At 44.4% G+C, this 18,856-nt stretch overlaps 1 protein-coding gene across 1 annotated transcript in view; it reads left to right on the top strand.

Annotated features, from left to right (window-relative positions):
- The window catches only part of KY (kyphoscoliosis peptidase), a 45,100-nt gene that overhangs the window by 8,791 nt on the left and 17,453 nt on the right, over nucleotides 1–18,856 (top strand). The window contains exons 4-9 of the mRNA XM_054040240.1: nucleotides 6,242–6,304; nucleotides 9,127–9,189; nucleotides 12,042–12,116; nucleotides 13,406–13,447; nucleotides 14,258–14,314; nucleotides 17,018–17,100. Coding sequence (XP_053896215.1) covers nucleotides 6,242–6,304; nucleotides 9,127–9,189; nucleotides 12,042–12,116; nucleotides 13,406–13,447; nucleotides 14,258–14,314; nucleotides 17,018–17,100 — 383 coding nt within the window. The remainder of the gene's footprint in view (nucleotides 1–6,241; nucleotides 6,305–9,126; nucleotides 9,190–12,041; nucleotides 12,117–13,405; nucleotides 13,448–14,257; nucleotides 14,315–17,017; nucleotides 17,101–18,856) is intronic.

Raw genomic sequence — 18,856 nt, 5'->3', positions numbered from 1 at the left:
CTGAAAAACAGAAAGCACCAGGACACCAGGTGGTGGAGGCTTTTAGGAAGGATGCATGGGTTTAACTTAAATTTGTATTGAAGGTTAGCTGTCCCCAATCAACTTAAACTATACTGAAAAAAAGAAACTCCTAAACCAAAATGGGTGCCACACAGGGTTTGCACCAGATTAACTAGATTGGTTTAAATCCATACCTTAGTTTAAATCAGTGCAACTTTCTCATGTAGACAGCCTTAATCTGGTACCACAAGGGGTTTCCCCTCTAATTATTAATGAATCATTGCCCATTCAGTTGTTTGGGTCTGTCTAATGGGATTGCCAGAAGAAGGGTGTTTGGAGGAGGGATATGAAGGAGGAGAGGTTTGTGTCACTGGAATATGGAGGTCCAAGCATAAGGTGCAGTGTGGAAGAAAGCATGGAGATAAGAATGGGAGAGAGTGAGGAGGCTTGAGATGCTGACGGAGTGAGGGGAGGTGTTGGGGAGGAGTATAGGCCAGAGCCAAGTTTTATGCAGTATAGAAGGCAAGTATGAAGAGCTTCAATCTGATGTGGAGAGCCAGGGAACGCAAGAAGTGGGGTGAGATGTGCAGAGTAGATGGTGAGGAAGATGATGATGTTACCAGGAGTATTTTGGCTGGGCAATAGGCGGACATGGTGATGTTCAAGAAAGCCAGAGAGGAGAAGTCTAGAGGAGACAGGACCAAGGCTTGGGTGAGGGATTTAGACAGCAAAATGGAGAAGAAAGGGTACTTGTAGCGATGTTGTGCAGGAAAAAGGCACCAGGATTGACAGCCTAGATGTGGTGGCAGCAGGAGCGGCACCAGCGTTTTTTCCGCCCTAGGCGGCAGTGCTCCTCCTCTGAGCATTCGGCGGCGGTGGTCCTTCCACTCTGTGTCTTCGAGGCACTTCAGTGGCGGGTCCCGAAGCGTGTGAAGGACCCACCGCCGAATTTCCGCCGAAGACCCAGAGCGGAAGGACCCCCCGCCGCCGAATTTCCGCCGAGGGCAGCAAAATGCCACTCCCCAAATCCTGCCGCCCTAGGCGACCGCCTAGGGTCACCTAGTGGAAGCGCCAGCCCTGGGTGGCAGAGGAGAGAGTAGAAAAGGGCTCCAAGGTGGCGACACCACTGAGAGAGGGACAGTGGAGCTGCTAGAATGATGGACACAGGAGAGTTTCATTAACTCAGGGGACCTGACACACAGATGGGTGAGCCCCCGAAGGACTGGAGGCTATGTTTGCCTGAGCCCCCAGAACTTTGAGTGCTTTTCTGAATCTCCCATGCCCTTCTTTTCCTTCCTTTCAACCGTAACGCCTCGCTGGATGGGTCATCAGCAGGAACCTCTGAATCTAAAGGCACATGCTGCTGCTGCTTAAGCTAAAGAGCTGATTCCCCCTAGATGGAAACAGTAGCATACTTATGGGGTCCAGACACCAGGGTGGGCAAAGACCCACATACCATACTGTGTTAAGGTGGGTTACAAAGCAATAGCCCTAAAACCATCTGTTCCTTCCTGTGAGACCTCTTGCCCTGACCCATGACTGCTCCTCTGCTAGCAGGAGGCTCCAAATTGGAACTGAAGTATTGAGCAGGGGAGTGTGGGCATCAGAACATCCCAGGAATACTGAGCGCATTGTACATGTGGATTACTAAGGGGGCAGTGGCAAGGCTGGGCAGAGGCAGCATGCACAGAGCCACGGATGCTATTTCTGGATCTGCTGAACAGAGGCATCCCGCTGGGTTTGTAGGGACGGTTGGCTGCCTGTTGGCTACTTGTGCCTTGGCAGTAGCTCACAGTAGGGGCTGTAGATCAGGGGCTGGGAGGTGTACTTGTGTGCACTCTGCTAACACCAGTCAGCAGTACTAGCTCCCTGTCTATAGATTAAGGAGCAGCAAATTTACCCCAGAATCATTGGAGGGGAAAAAACCTCCACTTGCCAAAAATTCCAACAGCGATTAGAGCTAGTGACACCAAAAAGTAAACACCATTAGACATAGCTTTATCCCCTGTGTCAGTACCATGGGCTGGCATCAGCATGATGAATGAGTACTGCAAGCGTGCAAAATTGTGTAACTGCCGGAGAGAGTCCATCAACCCACAGGTGTTAAAATTCCCCTGAGGCCACTAGCCAAACATCCCTCAGCTGGCAGCTCTGTGACAGGATGGAGGCCCAAGATAAAATTAGAAAGGATTTCTAATCCAGCACCTTGTACAAATAGTAGGGGCCAGCTAAACAGGGTTGCTGTTAATTGCTAAACCAGACCGCTGTACTCCCTCTCCTACCCTGTTTGTGGGCTATCAGACTTTCAGCTGAGGCAGGATTTTTGCTGCTAGTGTTTTCTGGCGCCTACAGATTTCAAAGACCATGTCCTTCATGCCGATTGGTGGGGAGATCCATTTGTTGCCTCTAATGGAGTGTCTGTTTTTTTCAGGGCAGACCTCTCTTTATTTATTTATTAGGGTTATTTATTAATTTGTTAGGATTATATATTAATCAATTTTGGAAGCGCTGTTCCCCCTGAAAATGGCTGTTACGGCCCACTTTACACCAACCTTCACCCCAGGACACAAAGTCACAGGCTTTTGTTCACAACTGCACACCTTCCTCATCAGTCCTTTTGTTATTTTTTATTTTTAAGCCATTGATTTTTTTTAAGCCGTGTTTTAAAGTTTCCCACTTTGGGTGTGGCAGAGGAGAATCAGAGAGGCATCCTTTTAAAGAACTGCAAGTGTTGCAGAATGAATTCCCTCTAGCATAACAGTGCTGGTAGGGGGATTTGAGGGTAGACAAGTGCTTAAATCTGAAAGGGCAGAGAGAGGGGAAGGGGGAGAGGAGCTCTTGTCCTGAAACTAGAACTCTCCTTCTGAAATGTGGCTCCTTCCTCGGATTTAGGAAGTGGATCCCCGCTGGGATTTCCTTTCAAAGGTGACTTGTAACCTATTCATTAGGGTAGATTTTGGCAGGGCAGTAATGGTGCATTTGAGCAGGTCGGGCAAACGTTATTTGTGTGTGTGCAGAGTTCATTTTGGGTGAGGGGGAGCATTTGCCTTTCCAAGAGTGGAAAATAAACACTGCCAGTTCTGTAGCAGCAGCAGGTCTGGGTGAGGAAGGAAGCGGTGGCAATGCTCTGATGGGTACCGTGGAGTTTAAAAAAGACACCAGTGCAGTAACAATTGAGATGCTTCTCATAGTTCGCCCTCAGAAGCGGAAGACAGTGCAAAGGGTGCGGACAGACAGACAGACGGAAATCAGTGCCTCGCACCACAGCCAAGGTAAAGCAATATTTGCAGTTGTTCAAGTGAAGGGGTGCAGCTGCAATGCATGCAGAGCCAAGCTGCAAGTGAGTTGTAGAATGAGAGGTGAACCATCTGCTCTTGGGAAAGAACACCAGGTTTTTTGGTTTTTTTTTTTTGCCCCCCTAACTTAAAGACATGCAATGAAAACCCAAACCTGCAAATTCTCCTCTAAAATCTTCCCATTTGAATTTAGTTTTATGGATCCTGTCTAACGAACAAGAGCCTCTGCATGTTGCATACCACACATTGCAGGTGACTCGGGGTGCGGCACCTGTGTGGCACACCCATGGAGCGGCATGTGGCTATTATGCCGAGGACCGTGTTTACACATGCCCTGTTACAATGGAACATTTTATGTAGTGTGAGACACTGCCAAAAGGTTTACGAAAATGCATTAGATTTACAAGGCAAAGCAGTGAGCAGGTTGAACTGACTGTGCTTCAGTTATTTAATCCCAAATTAGTGGCTACCACAAAACGATGCATAGGGCAACATGGTCTTATTTTAGTGTGTGTGTGCGCGCGCGCGAGCGAGCATGTGCATACTTTGTCTGCAAAGAATATCACCATGAGCCATTTATAGTTACGTTTGTGACAATCCCCTTGGCCTATCTCCTATCCCTTCAGGGGATATTCCATGCTCTTTTTGGAACCCTGGAAATCATGGGCTATTTGCAGACAACAGAGAGAACCTCCCCTCACTGCAAAGCTGAAAAGAGCAAACACTCTATTGCTGCAATCTGGTTTAATCCCAACCTCTTTTAACTGTATTTCAGACTTTGGTGATTGGGGCTATATAGATACTGAAGAAAAGACAGGAGAAGGTGAATCTAAAGGTGGCTAATCTAATCTTTAGCTACAGTTGATTTCTGTCTACTTCATGCCTACACCAGCACCAATGTCTCCAACTGCTTTTCAACCTTCTCCTACAGAACTGGTGGGGGTAAGATGAGCTTGGAAATTTTGAAAACATTTTCATTTGAATGTTTTCAAAAAAGACCAAATTTAAAAAAAAATGTACTACTTTTTTTACTGAGAAGTCTCAATTTTCCAAAAAATGTTTGGTTCTGAAATTGTGTTCCCAGTTTGCTTTCTTCTTTCTTCCCCCTTTTTTCCTCACTGAAAAGTGAGGAAAACTGAAACAATAACTGAAAATGTTTTCAGTTTTCGTTGGGGGGAGATGGAAGATATTGAAAAATGAAACCATTTCATTTTATTAAAAGGGGCCATTTTTGACTAAAACATTTTCCAGCAACTACAATTACCCCTGAATTGTCTGCCCACCTCAAGCAGCAATGATACGCTCCAGAAGGATTTGCTCTGCAAAATTACAGCAAAATCAGCTCTCCAAGCCATTTTGGCTTGAACCATTGTAGGCAGGCAAAGGGAGTAAGAAAGGCTCAGGAGCTCTGGGGACACAAACAAGAGGAGGGGAGACTGAGCATGGAAAGCAGTTTTAGATGGAGGAACGGGGATCAATGGATAGGTGGCAGGGCAGAGGGGGAAGGGATGGGTAGCAACTGTTCAGGCTAGGAAGTCCAGGAACTAATTACTCCTGGCACTAGCTCACTCCCATGAGAGGGTAATAGCTGGATAACTTCCTTCTATGAACTCATGATTTTAGATTAGTATTTAGATTAATGGTGTTACTAGAGGGAGTATATGGATAGTGGGTAGACCTGGTAGAAAATGCCAATTTATTTTTCGTGGGCTATTTAAAAATTGAGTGTGATTTATTTCTCCAAATAACCCTAAAAATGAAAAAAAAAAAAAAAATCAATGAAAACTTGCCCTAGAAAGCTGAAAAGTTTCAGGGCTTTGAAAATTCATTTAGGTAAAACTTTTGTTTTTGAAAACTGTACATTTTTACTGAAGCCAAAACATTTTACCAAAATTATTTCAGTTTTCAATTTCCATTTTTTGTTGATAAACTGTAAAATTTCGATCCAAATGAAAATCTTTCTTTTTTGGTTGAAAATATCTATTCAGAAATCTTGACCAACTCTAGTGGCATATCTCTCCTTCATAAACGATGTCATAGCCTCTAAGAAGGCAGTGTTGCCTAACAGATACAGCTCAGGGCTGCAACTCAGGAGACCTACATTCCATTCCTGGCTCTGCCACTGGCCTGCTAGGTGACCTTGGGCAAGTTGCTTCATCGCCCCGTGACTCAGTTTCCCCAGTCTCTAAAATAGGGATAATGACACTGACCTCCTTTGTAAAGTACTTTGGGATCTATGGATGAAGAGTTAGTTAGTATCAGTGGTAGTGTTCCCCTGCTGATGATCTCTAAAATGCTTTAGAACTTACTTTCAAGGTGAGCCACCATGAACTATCATGATTTTCAAACTTTTCCAGTGAGAAATTCTTCTTGGACAGCCCTGCAACATATTACTTTGGGAGGAGATTTGTCTAACATTTAAATGAACACACAGCGTAATCAGGAAGAGTTTGGGTACTAAAACAGGGCCATGGCTGGGAAAAATAAAGACTTCCTCTTGAAGTCAGTGGATTTACATCAGGGATGAATATAGTCCATAATATTAAACATGTGATATATTCACCATTCTCATAGCAATTGACTGTGATGTCATAAATTACTCTTTGATTGCAGGAGTAAGTAGAAAAAGAGTCTGAGTTTGGAGGACAAAAACAGAAATAGCAAGGAAAATATTGGACTGGCATTTTTCAAAGAAACTTTTTCCATTCTCATGGGTCAACAGTTCTTCTGTGAGTCCTCTTGGGTAAATAATGCCTAGCTGAGTGATGTCTCCTCATCATGGAGTTGGTCCTGCCTCAGCTAAGTCAACAGAAATTTTATTTCTGTCTTCAGTGGGAACAGGAGTGGGCCTGATGTGATCTTCCCACTAGCTGGTATCCGACATGCTGCCCAGCACCCGTGAATGATATTGTCTGACTCTCATGCCCATGCTTGTCATTATGTAGGTTTTCAAAGCGACGGAAATGGAAACGACAGATCGCAGCAACCCAGAGGGAATGGCCTTCCTGGTACGTTGTCTTCTCTGCCCTCTAATTTTGTAGGTGAGAACGTAGGCAAGTGATAGTGAGGGCATCGTAGAACTGGCTGGAGCCAGGCAGAGTGCTTGGAGATGCTTTGCAGGCTGCCACTACACAGCTATGGCTCTGCACACTAACAATGTGCGTATCACAGCCCGTTCCGTTCCAGGCCCTACTGTGTCTGGGTGATGTGCACAGGGAGGCTCGATTCAGACATGGGTCTCCCTGTGCCCATGCGTAATGGGGGGGAGTGCCACCTTCCTGCCTCTAGCTATCACCTGGAGCCACTGGAGGTAAGGATGTGTGTGTGTATGCGCTGGGAATATGGTGGGATGGCTAGGTGCTGGGCACACTATTGCATACATGCATCATAGTTATCATATACGTAACCCTGCCTCAGCATGGGGGATGGACGAGGCGAGCTCTGGAGGTCCCCTCCAGCCCTACGTTTCTCTGATTCTATTATAACCAATAAAGAATCCTCCTGAAAGCTAACACAACCTGAGGCAGTATTAACAGTTGCACAGAGCTCTTAGTTTACCCAGGACCCATGTAGTTCATGGTGCGTGGAGGCAGAAAACCCTGTCCTATTGAGAAGGTGAATCCTTCATCGCTTCAACCACTAATGGAAAAGTTGGGTGCAAATTGCATGGGAGGATCCTCCCAACTTTCCAGTCCTCTGCACAGTTGTTTTTGACATGAGGAACAATCTGTCCCCTAGTCCTGAGCTTCCATATAGCTCAGCCAATCCACTTCTTATCTGACCTATAACCCCTCCCACTAGTCCCTCTCTTAAGAGGATACCACCAGTTATACAAAACTGTGCCCTGGATTTGTTATGGAACATAAGTAGCCCCTAGGGAATGAGCTCAGGCCACCAACTAACCTCATTTTTGCCTGTATGAAAATATAATTTGGTCTCTAGTGAAGAAAGGTAAGTGAAAGAAACAAAGTTTTGCTTCCACAGAACTACTAATAACCCCTATATGAAAACCCTTTATGTTATTGATGCATTGCTTAATGTGAGTTCTGATCCAGCTCCCACTGCAATCAATGGGAGCAGATTCAGCCCATAGACAATAAGCAAGCAAGCAATATCTTGTGGCAAGGTACTGTCAGTAATTGTCTTCGACCATATCAGACAGACAGATGACAAATAAGAAAAGCAGATAAATATTAATATCTTTAGAGCCTTAACATGCTCTTCCTTCATGCCTGAGAGGGTTTTCAACGATAGCTACGTAGTGGAGATCAGGAAATTCACCAGGACTAGAAGGGACAGAATTAATTACCCATCACACGGAGTTAACTGAAGTACCTCTAGTAGTTCAGTGTAAATCTGAGTATCAATACATTTTCCTCTAGCCTGCCTTCAGGACACAAGATGAGTCCTCTTGAAGATAATTAAGACTTTCTGATGCCAAAAGGAATAGCCAGCTCTTAATGCACCAGCACCAAAGGGGTTAAAAAATTCACTTTAATCAGCCGCATTCCTGTCTTTATGAGGACTCTGACACCGTGGAGCAGCTGGTGCTGCTGCAATATTTACAAACGGTATGACATTAACGGAGATTGAACCACATTAAAAAAAACACACTCCTGCCACATACAGTGCATGAAGATCTCATAATTCACAGGCCTGATCCATGTCAGCTGTGAATTACGAAAAGTATCTGGCCTTTCAGATGAGCTGTTAAAGTGAAGTTCCTTCTGCTGTCGGGACACAGATCCCATGACACTTTCTGAAGACCAGTAAGGGATAACCCTAGTGTCATGATCAATGTTCATCCTCAGTGAATCAGGTTCTAATGTCCAAGGCCATATGCAAGATATTGCTCAGTGTTAAATGGCATTTGCTGACTGTGCTAGCTTAATGTCATTGCAGCCCTGTGGGATAGATTAATGTTTTTTAGTAACGTGTGTATTACCACATCACCTAGGGGCTGCAACTGAGATCAGGGTCTATTCTGCTCAGTGCTGTACACACACATGGTGAGAGACAGTCCCTGCCCCACAGAACTTACAATCTACACAAACAAAAGGAGAGGAGGTTACTCAAGGTTATGCAGCTGGGAACAGAACGTAGGTCTCCTGACACCCAGTCCAGGTCCTTACCAATAGACTAGTGTTTTTCAAGAGATGGGGTGTGGCCCCTAGAGAGCTCATGAAAGGCAATCAGGGGTCACAAGACATTCAAAACTTTATTACAATCTGAAGCAAAGAAAATCTCACTCCCCACTCCCTGCGCACCTCTTCCCTTTCAAGGTCATGTATTCTCTGTCAGCCTACTGAAACACACACATACTAATTATTGATACATGTTTTACTCATATAGTAAATGTAAGAAGGGAGTGCACATTTTTTACTTCAAATATGAGGTTGCCAATCTGAAAAGGTTGAGAAACACTGACCTAGACTATTTATGCAAGTATGATACATTTCAATAAAACAGAATTCAGTTGATGCCAGTCATGCCTCTCCAGAGAGTTCTCCTTCCTTCCCTACTTCCTCAGCCAGGGTTTTGCCCCTACTGCCTGAATTGCATGGACTATTCCCAACTAGCACTCCCTTGTTCACTCCACTTGCATTTGAAGCCCAGGAATTGGTTCACACAGCACATAGAATATTGAGCTCTGCTGTATCAATTTGCCTTACAAGCTATAAAAGCTATAGAATGGAATCTCAGTGCCATTTAGCTCATTGGTGTGCCACATTTATAGATTTAACCTGGTTCTGGCGTTGGTGCCCATTGCTCTAGGATGAGAAAATTCCATTTTATTCTAGTCACGGGAATGTTTTCTTCATATAAACAGGCAAACCAGTTCAGATGCAGCCTGACGAGCAGGCACCAGTCATTACTTCCTACACCAACGAAGGTAGGTGGTAACCTAGTGAACACTGATTTTCTGTAGCAATGCAGCATTCATCTCTTATTTATGCTCGTATGAGAGAAAACTTGCCCAGATCACCACAGCAAGAGACAAATATGAGAATTTTTTATAATCAGACTGCAAAATATGAAGAATGTGAAGAGTCACTGGACAATTCTTTCAAGAATCTTGAGCCTGGTCTACAATTAAAAGTTTTACCAGTATTGCTGTTGGTTAAGGGTGTGGCTTTTTTTTTAAACCTGACATAGCTAAGCTGGTGTAGATGGTTTTTTATTGCCATAACTGCACTTATACCAATATGGCTAATGCTGTTTCCCCAAAGCAGCATAAGCTATACTGGTATAAGCCCTTTCATACCACTTTAACTGCATCCCCACTGGAGACTTTTGTTGGTAGAACTATATTGGCATAACTCCACCAGCAAAACCCTCCTGGTGTAGAGCAGACCTTAAGAGAACAAGGAAAGTAACAAGAGTTTGTCCGTTGGTTCAAATTATTTCTTTACATTTTATAACGGAGCCATCTTAGGTTTGATTCATCCTGTACATGTGTTCTATGCTAAAATTGATATTTAAAGTCTTCTTGGTCCTTAAAAAAGTGGGTCTTGATTAGGGACGATGATGTTAATAAATAATACATAATAATAAGAATAAATCACAAAAACTTCAGAGACTTGCGTTCCATTGGTTTTCAAAACTGATTTTTTGCTTTTTAAAACTTTCTGTGGAAATTTTGTATCAACTTTTTTTTGTTTTCCAAAGTGGGTTATTTTTTCAAATAAGCATTTCTAGTATAGCTATGCTAGCACAGCACTCCTAGTGAGGACACTGCTCAGACCAACCAAGTGCAGCTTTGCTGGTAGAACTCATTCCAGCACATGCCACCTTCCGAGCAAAATAAGCTATACCAGCAAAAGTACAGCTGTCTACACTAAGGGCTTTTGTTGCCACACCTCTTCACACCCCTGACGGCTGAAATAAGCTATGTCAGCAATGTTTATAGTGTAACTCTGGCCTAAATCTTGAGTGTTGAGCCCTGAGGTCACAATACTGCATGATCAGTACAGCATAATGCTTTCCTGCAAGGTCATTATTGTACCATTATTGATCTTCATAGATCCCAAGGCCAGAGGGGACCATTGTGATCATCTAGTCTGACCTGTACAGCAAAGGCCAGAGAACTTCCCCGAAATAATTCCTAGAACAGAGCTTTTAGGAAAACATCCAATCTTGATATAAAAATTGGCAGGGATGAACAGGCCACCATGACCTTGGTAAATTGTTCCAATGGTTAATTACTCTCATCATTAAAAATTTACACCATATTTCCAGTCTGAATTTGTCTAGCTTCAACTTCCAGCCATTGGATCATCTTAGACCTTTCTCTGCTAGATAGAAGATTCCATTATTAAAATATTTGCTCCCCATGTAGCTACTTACAGACTGTGATCCAGTTATCCCTAAATCTTCTCTTTGGTAAGCTAAATAGATTGAGCTCCTTGAGTCTATCCTATAAGGCATGTTTTCTACTTCTTTAATCATTCTCATGGCTCTTCTCTGAACCCTCTCCAGTTTATCAACATCCTTCTTGAATAGTGGGCACCAGAACAGGGCACAGTATTCCAGCAGCAGTCACACCAGTGCGAAATACAGACGTAAAATAAGCTCTCCACTCCCACTCGAGATTCCCCTGTTTATGCATCCCAGGATTGCATTAGTTTTTTTGGCCATAGTCTCATATTGGTGGCTCATGTCCTTTTCAGTCACTGCTTCCCAGACAGAGTCCCCTACCCTGTAACTATGGCCTACATTCTTTTTTCCTAGATTTATACTTTTGCATTTAGCTGTATGGAAACATATTGTTAACTTGTGTCCAGTTTACCAAGCGTTCCAGATTGCTCTAAGTCAGTGACCTGCCCTCTTCATTATTTACCACTCCCCCAATTTTCGTATCATTTGCAAATGTTATCAGCGAAGATTTTAATGTTTTCTTCCAGGTCGTTGATAAAAATGTTAAACAGAGTAGGGCCACGACCTAATCCCTGTGGGACCCTACTAGAAACAAACCCACTTGATGATGATTCCCCTTTTACAACTACATTTTGAGTCCTTAGTTAGCCAGTTTTTAATCCATTTAATCCTGAAGAAGAGCTCTGTGTAGCTTGTCTCTTTGTTTGTCTCTTTCACCACCAGAAGATGGTCCAATAAAAGATATTACTTCACTCACTTTGTCTTTCTAATATCCTGGGGCCAACACGGCTACAAAACCACTGCAAATGTTACTTTTATATCATTCTAGTTTTTTAATCGAAACACACAACACAACACCATCTTCAAACCAAGATATGCACTCCTAGAATTCTGACTCCGTTTCCAATTCATTGTTAAGGGGAGAGAGGCCGGGGAATGTTTTAATATCTGTTACACCAGGAATCTGAAGTGCATAGGATCATTTTTGATTTGCTTATTTCACTGTTTTGCCTCTTCTTCTGTCCATAGTGCTGCAAACCTGTACACTTCATTTAAAAATAACAGAACAAATAATATCTTCATGGTAGGCATGTGGACAAATCGTTTGCACTGAGGCACCAGCCCACTAAGAACATTCTGGTTTTCAAATAGAGAAGAAACAGGCAGGGGAGGGAAGGTTGGACAAGAGGGATGTTAACGTAGAAAGGCAGAAGTGGAGGCCCTGTGAGTTAGTTTCGTATTGGTACAATATTAATGAAGGTGGTTTTCACTTGGAAGAGTAATCTTTGATATTTTCAGTCTTATATGTTTTCACTTGCTAGTTGCTTTTTCATTCCTTGCCCACTTCCTACTCGTTGTTCGTTGCAGGAACTCATGTGACTGTCGAGGTACATCCTAGAAATACCACCCCACAGCTGCTCAAGAAATTCTCCCTTGGGAAAGGTACATCACTGTTTTAAAACATTTGGGCCAGCTAAGATATGGCATATCAGCTGCACTAGAGAGCAGGGAGAAGAGGGGCTCATTTGGTTACCACAGTGTTAAACCTATTGTCTGTGCATATCAATGATGAAAGTAACGGAAAGATGACACTGCTCAAAGTGTGATTTTCCAAAGTTCATAACTCAGTCAAATGCAAACTAACGGTCACAGGAACACCCAATGACAGTTCTCCTCAGTAACCACTACTTCCATGCCGCATTTAAGTTTCCAACCGCCAGCTGCTTTATAACTTAAAAAATAATTTAAAAAAAAGATATTATAAGTGTATGGTTCCCTTTTCAAATCCCTCATACCTAAAAATGGATTAACCTAAACCATTTTTACTTACATTTAAAACAAAACAAAGTTTCAGCTTTGAAGACCAAATGGGAAATTTCAGTCCAATAGTTGAAAGTTTCAGAAAGTTATGCACAACCCAAAACAGGAGGATTGAAATGGAAAGGCCTATACAATTTAGCTAGATCAGCCACTCCCACTACAATCAATCTCAAGCATTCCTATGTGATTCCTGTGTATTCTCCTTGCCAGGACTGTTGCGTAATGCTATTCCTTGCCAGGACTGTTGCGTAGTGCTATTGGTGCAGAATGGCACCTGTATTTTGGCCCCAGAGGTGGCTGCATTTTAGTAGTGGGCAAAGTGATTTCTGTAGTCAGACACTATCACATTTTACCCTTATTTACACCCTTTGAAGCCAGCAGATCATTGAGGCTGGAAGGGTGTACATGAATTTTGAACACACCGGATAAACCATTTTGGAATTCTTCAAGGAAAGAACTATTGAAACGTAAGGTACCATTACTGTTGTAGTACCCAATAGCAAATAAAATGGCAATCCAAGTCCATCTGTTCAATATTTTCCCAGCTCACAAAGCAGACATAGGCTGACCTAGACTCAGTTAAAGAGAGGAACAGATGCACTTTTTCCTGACTGGAAGTAGCCTTGATAGAGGTCCAGCACCCTCTACATTCTGAGCAATATAACAGGATTAACTGGGCTGATCAGGACAGTATGCCTGGGTGGCAGCCTCCATGAGGAAAGGAGAAAATGCTTAGTGCATCTGTGGCTTGAACCCACTGAGGGCAAATTAAGACATTCCATGGGCTTTAATAGGAATGGGATGGAGCCTGTGGTACTCACAGAGGTGTTTAGGGACAGGTTACCGGGATGACGGGTGGAGTTTTCTTCCACTGGTAACTCTTGACTAATTCTGTCTGGGGGTTATTGCAGGAGTCCGCAAGCTGCCCAGTCTGACAGGCCTGGATAACAAAGGTGAGGCTGCTTGGTTACAGCGTATTTTGTAAGAGTGGAAACACTAGTCCAGCTTCAGTGGAGTTGCTCCAGCCATAAGTTTGGCCCAACATCTCCCATTACAGGGCCTGCCTTCTTGGGGCACTGGAGAGGCTGCCAGCAGCTGAGTTCAGATGATGACTGTGCTACTTAGAGGTGGATATGTGCCCAGACTCCCTGCTGGGCAGATGCTGGTTGTGCTCTGCCAGCTCTTGGGTCTTGTATCAAGAGGAGCAGTTGGTAGTGAGAACAAAATCCTTTTCTTTGTGGGGGTGGGGCCTCCTCCAGAACTACAGATATCTCACATTTGGTGACCTTCTGGTGGCTGCATCACCCCTAAAACATGCTCCAGCTGATCTGTAGCTCGCTCTGGGAAGGTATCATTTAATAACTGTGCTGCAGGTGTTAACATAAGCTAAGATCTCGCCGAAACACACACTTGAATTTCTTCCATACAGTGAGCCATTTGGCTGGCTCGCTGGCAAGATGGAGCACAATGTTCCCAGCCTTCAGCCTACTATAGAAGACATCTGACTGTGAATGTGCTATCTGGTACCTTCATGGTCATAGGACTGGTGGGAGGGGAAGCGCTCTCTACTCATTTCTATCTTGTGCTGCTTCCATCCCTCCCTCATGGGCTGTATGCAATGTGATATGAACCATAGGGCTAAAGACAAGGAAATAAAAGCCTGTCTTTCAACCCTCCATGTATTCCACAGAGACACACTAACTTTCTCTACCCTTTTCTACTTCTCTACTGTTTATCTCACCTCAATTTTGGCAATCTTCTAGGTTTTCAAGAGAACGGGAAGAGCAGAGTGCCCCTGCCTGGTGGAAAAGACCTGCATGGTAACTATCTACTGTATTGTAGCTTTCTGTGATTAGCACAGCATAGTTTCCTCACTGCAGTGAGCACCCCCAACGGGACACACATTCGGTTTTAGAAATAGGACTCACGCTGATCACAAAAATGATGTGGTACTGGCTAAAAACAACTATATCGAAGTACAGTGACAGCAAATGAATGATTTCATTTCTGTCACTAACTATACTTTGCTTTGCACGCTGTATTGTCTGGGATTCGAAGTCAGGATCGTTTGGTGAATGTCATGCGTGTTTTAGACAGACTGCATGTGCAACATAACTGAGAAGTCTGCTTTGCAAATGGGCCTGCTACACATTTCTAACTGCCAAGGTAATAGTGTCGGACTGCATGAGTTATTGTGGATTCGGTGTCTGTGGGGAGCCTTTGCAGCTATAACCTGACAAAGACGAAAACTGATAACCAATTTTAAAAACGCATTCGGCTCCCAAAAGGCAAGATGTAATTTTCAGAGCTGAATAGAATAAGAACCTTTCAAATGTGTAAATCTGCTTTATCTCTCTTTAGGTCACTGTAATAGCCCCTTTTCAATGAAAAGGTAGATAAACAAACAAGCCTGTTAGAGAAACAGATGATGTGCACTCCCACACTGTTTTAGGCAAATTTGGCCCAGTAGGTAACAGAAGATGCCTGTTGCTTGTGATTGAATTGACTGGCTGGCTCTCCCATTACAATGAAGGCTGTTGAACTAAGTCTGGGGGAATATTGAGGAATCCAGGCTCAGAGATTTCTGCTCACGTAATTGGCCAGGGGGGGTGGGGGCTTCTGAGAACAGAGACATTTCCATTAACCAGATCCAGCTTGGGAGCACACTTTCCACTAAGGTTGAGGAAACCAGTTTACTTCTTAGCCTTAAACCAGAGCCAAGAGGAGACCGCCCCAGTTCCCCAAAGGACTAGAAACGAGTCCACTAAGAGGTCTCACTGAGTTCTACTTGCGGCCATCCATCCTGAAGGATGGTCTTATGGCTTCCACTTGCAGGAGTCAAAGGTTGCAGCAAACAAGCCAATGTCTGAGATAACAGCTATCCCAGCGTTGGGAGTGTTGATGCTAGAACCTGCACAGAGCACTTTAGTAGCAGATGAAGCTATCTCCTAATGCAGAAGGGGTTGTACTCACACATCACCTCACAGAAGGCAGCCTGTTCTGGCAGCCCCTGCATGACTGGGATGGCCTGGGGACAGTCATTCCTGCCTGCCTCCCATTGATGGTGCTCCTGCAGATGGGAGCTAACAAGTGCTCTCTATGTAACCACTCATGTCTGCTCAATGTGGTGCTCCATCCCCCTCTAGTGGTGCCTAGGCCACAGATAAAGATTGATCAGACTAATACAGGCAGGCTGTAAGAGCTGTGTATTTCAGCTCAGGCAGTAAAGGATCATGCTTCTGTGATCCTGAAGTCACGGGTTCAGTCCTTGCTCTTGACAGATGACTCTCACCTCCAGCGGCACAGCAATACATATAGAGTAACAGTTCCACATCCCTGGTTCTCCACCCATTTGGTAACATAACCTAGTCTTTCTTCATGCCACCACAGCTGGGTTGCTGAAGTTACCAACCCTTACACTTTAAGCAGTTCCCTTGCTATTTATTGGCACTCAGAATTCACACAATAAAAATTTAAACTCTTATCTTTTTTTATTCCCCCTTCCCTCTTGCCTCCCTGCAATTTAACAGCCATAAAGCAATATCTGGAAGAATCTCTTAATCCCAGTATCGCAGAGGGCAGGATTCTTGTAGCTTTGACTTGCTAGAATGGCCTGCTTAGTGGTGGTTGCAGGAAAAAAAAAAAAGATTTTTGTTCACTATTCAAATGAATTTTGGGGTGCTATCCATTGAATAAGTGATTATGTGTGGAATATTCAATCAGATGTATATACTTGGTGAAATAAGGGGGGAGATATTAGAATAATTCATTTGAAAATATTATACTAGTCATAAATTTAGGGCTAATTTCTTATTCCCTTTCCCCTGCTGAGTAGAATCTTAAATCCCAATCCTGCAAAGGCTTATATGTATCAGTGAATTTACTCACAGCAGTAACCGCATTGATTTCACTGGCACTACTTCCATGAGTAAAGTTACTCCTGTGCTTTGCAGGATCGGAGCCTTTATCAGGCAAACAGTGCCATATATTTTACTGAGACTACTTGAGGCCTATGGATATCAGAAGCTAGCTCTTGATGAATACTATTTGATCCCTCTAGGCCTGATATTCTAGTGTTATCAGATTGGGCACCTATTGGACATCAGACCCTATTTTTACTATCAGATTTTTTTGTGCAGTTTATGTTGTGCAAAATATGCAAAAAGGAACTCCCAGCTTAGACGTGCATACTACAGTTCTAGGGTGACCAGATGTCCTGATTTTATAGGAACAGTCCCGATTTTTGGGTCTTTTTCTTATATAGGCTCCTATTACTCCCCACCCCCATCCCGATTTTTCACATTTGCTATCTGGTCACCCTATACAGATCTGACTGGCTTGGATGGGAGGAACTGATAAAGCAGATACCTACAAACCAGGAGGGTCCCATTCAAGTGTCATCTGATGCACACACAGCAAGTTCAGTCAGTGGGTGGGAGACTGTGCTGACTGCTCTTGCTCTTATGTTTGGCCAGTTACAAAGCCTCTCCTTTCTGGAATGATTGTTCCATGTTTGTTTCCAGCATATCCATGGGACAAATCCGGTCTGAAATCCATGACATTAGACCTGCAGCAATTTGAGAAACTGGATGCCTATGCATCAAAGGTACGTCTCATCTAACTCAGTCTTCCTACAAGACCACACTGTCTTCAGCCATTCAGGAGCTCGCTCCCTGGGAGACCAAGGTGCTCCATAGGGGAATGAGGTGATGATGTCCTTCAGTCTGACCTAGGCTTACAGAACTTCTGCCACAAAACTACACTGAAAATACCTTTCCCTGGCCATTTCAACTATGGAATAGCCTACTCAGGAAAAAGTATGACCAAAAATATCAATCACTGTCAATGTGGACTTACAGCTTTGAATTTCCATCACTTCAGATGAGTCATCAGTAGTGTTTTGGGCTGTATAAGTAGGGGCATTGCCAGCAGATTGAGGGACATGATCATTCCCCTCTATTTGGCATTGGTGAGGCCTCATCTGGAGTAGTGTGTCCAGTTTTGGGCCCCACACTACAAGAAGGATGTGGAAAAATTGGAAAGAGTCCAGTGGAGGGCAACAAAAATGATTAGGGGGTTGAGGCACATGACTTATGAGGAGAGGTTGAGGGAACTGGGCTTATTTAGTCTGCAGAAGAGAAGAATGAGGGGAGATTTGAGAGCTGCTTTCAACTACCTGATAGGGGATTCCAAAGAGGATGGATCTAGACTGTTCTCAGTGGTAGCAGATGACAGAACAAGGAGTAATGGTTTCAAGTTGCAGTGGGAAAGGTTTAGGTTGTCTGTTAGGAAAAACTTATTCACTAGGAGGGAAGTGAAGCACTGGAATGGGTTACCTAGGGAGGTGGTGGAATCTCCTTCCTTAGAGATTTTTAAGGTCAGGCTTGACAAAGACCTGGCTGGGATGATTTAGTTGGGGATTGGTCCTGCTTTAAGCAGGGGGTTGGACTAGATGACCTCCTGAGGTCCCTTCCAACCCTGATATTCTATGATTCTATGAAGCTCAAGTTTAAAAAAAAACACATAGCTGTTTTGTTAAGAGACAATAGAAATCAGAGTGTGTGCAGGGGATGATGGGGAATACCAGTGGTGATATGACTATTGGCTCTTACAACGAACAGTGACATCGATGAAGATTTTGTGTGTGTGTGGATCTAAAAGCAAAATATGCTTTGTGAAGGTGGTGATAAGCATAAGATCCTTTGACTGGTTGGTAAGGGTGGCTATTCTGTGATGAAAAGTTGATCTTTGCCATGAAGGTTAAATATGTCTGGCCCACAATAATCCTAATCTGCGTTGCCTTTAAAATAGGGTTACTATACGTCCTCTTTTTCCCGGACATGTCCGGCTTTTTGGCAGTCAGACCCCTGTCCAGGGGGAATTGCCAAAAAGCCGAACATGTCCGGGAAAATGGAGGCTCTGCTCCTCCCCTGACTCTTCACCTCTGTTTAAGAGCCGAGCTGCCCGAGCGCTATGGGCTTCAGGCAGCCCCCTTGCCTCCGGACCCCAGCCGCCGGCCGGGCACTTCCCCTCCCGGGCTCTGGCGGCGCAGGGTCCGGAGGCACGGGGGCTGCCCGAAGCTGGTAGCGCTTGGGCAGCTCGGCTCTTAAACAGAGCTGAAGAGTCAGGGGAGGAGCAGAGCCTCTGGCTGCGGCGGCTCTGCTCCTCCCCGACTCTTCGGCTCTGTTTAAGAGCCGGGCTGCCCGAGCACTACCGGCTTCGGGCAGCCCCCGTGCCTCCAGACCCTGCGCCGCCGGAACCCGGGAGGGGAAGTGCCCGGCTGGGGGCGCAGGGTCCGGAGGCATAGGGGCTGCCCAAAGCCCGAGCGCTACTGGCTTCACGGTTTGCCGGGCAGCCTCCAG

Source organism: Malaclemys terrapin, chromosome 9 (genome assembly GCF_027887155.1).
Source record: "Malaclemys terrapin pileata isolate rMalTer1 chromosome 9, rMalTer1.hap1, whole genome shotgun sequence".
NCBI classification, from domain to species: Eukaryota; Metazoa; Chordata; order Testudines; family Emydidae; genus Malaclemys; species Malaclemys terrapin.
The sequence above is the reverse complement of the archived record's forward strand: the minus strand, read 5'-3'. Positions and strand labels throughout refer to the sequence as shown.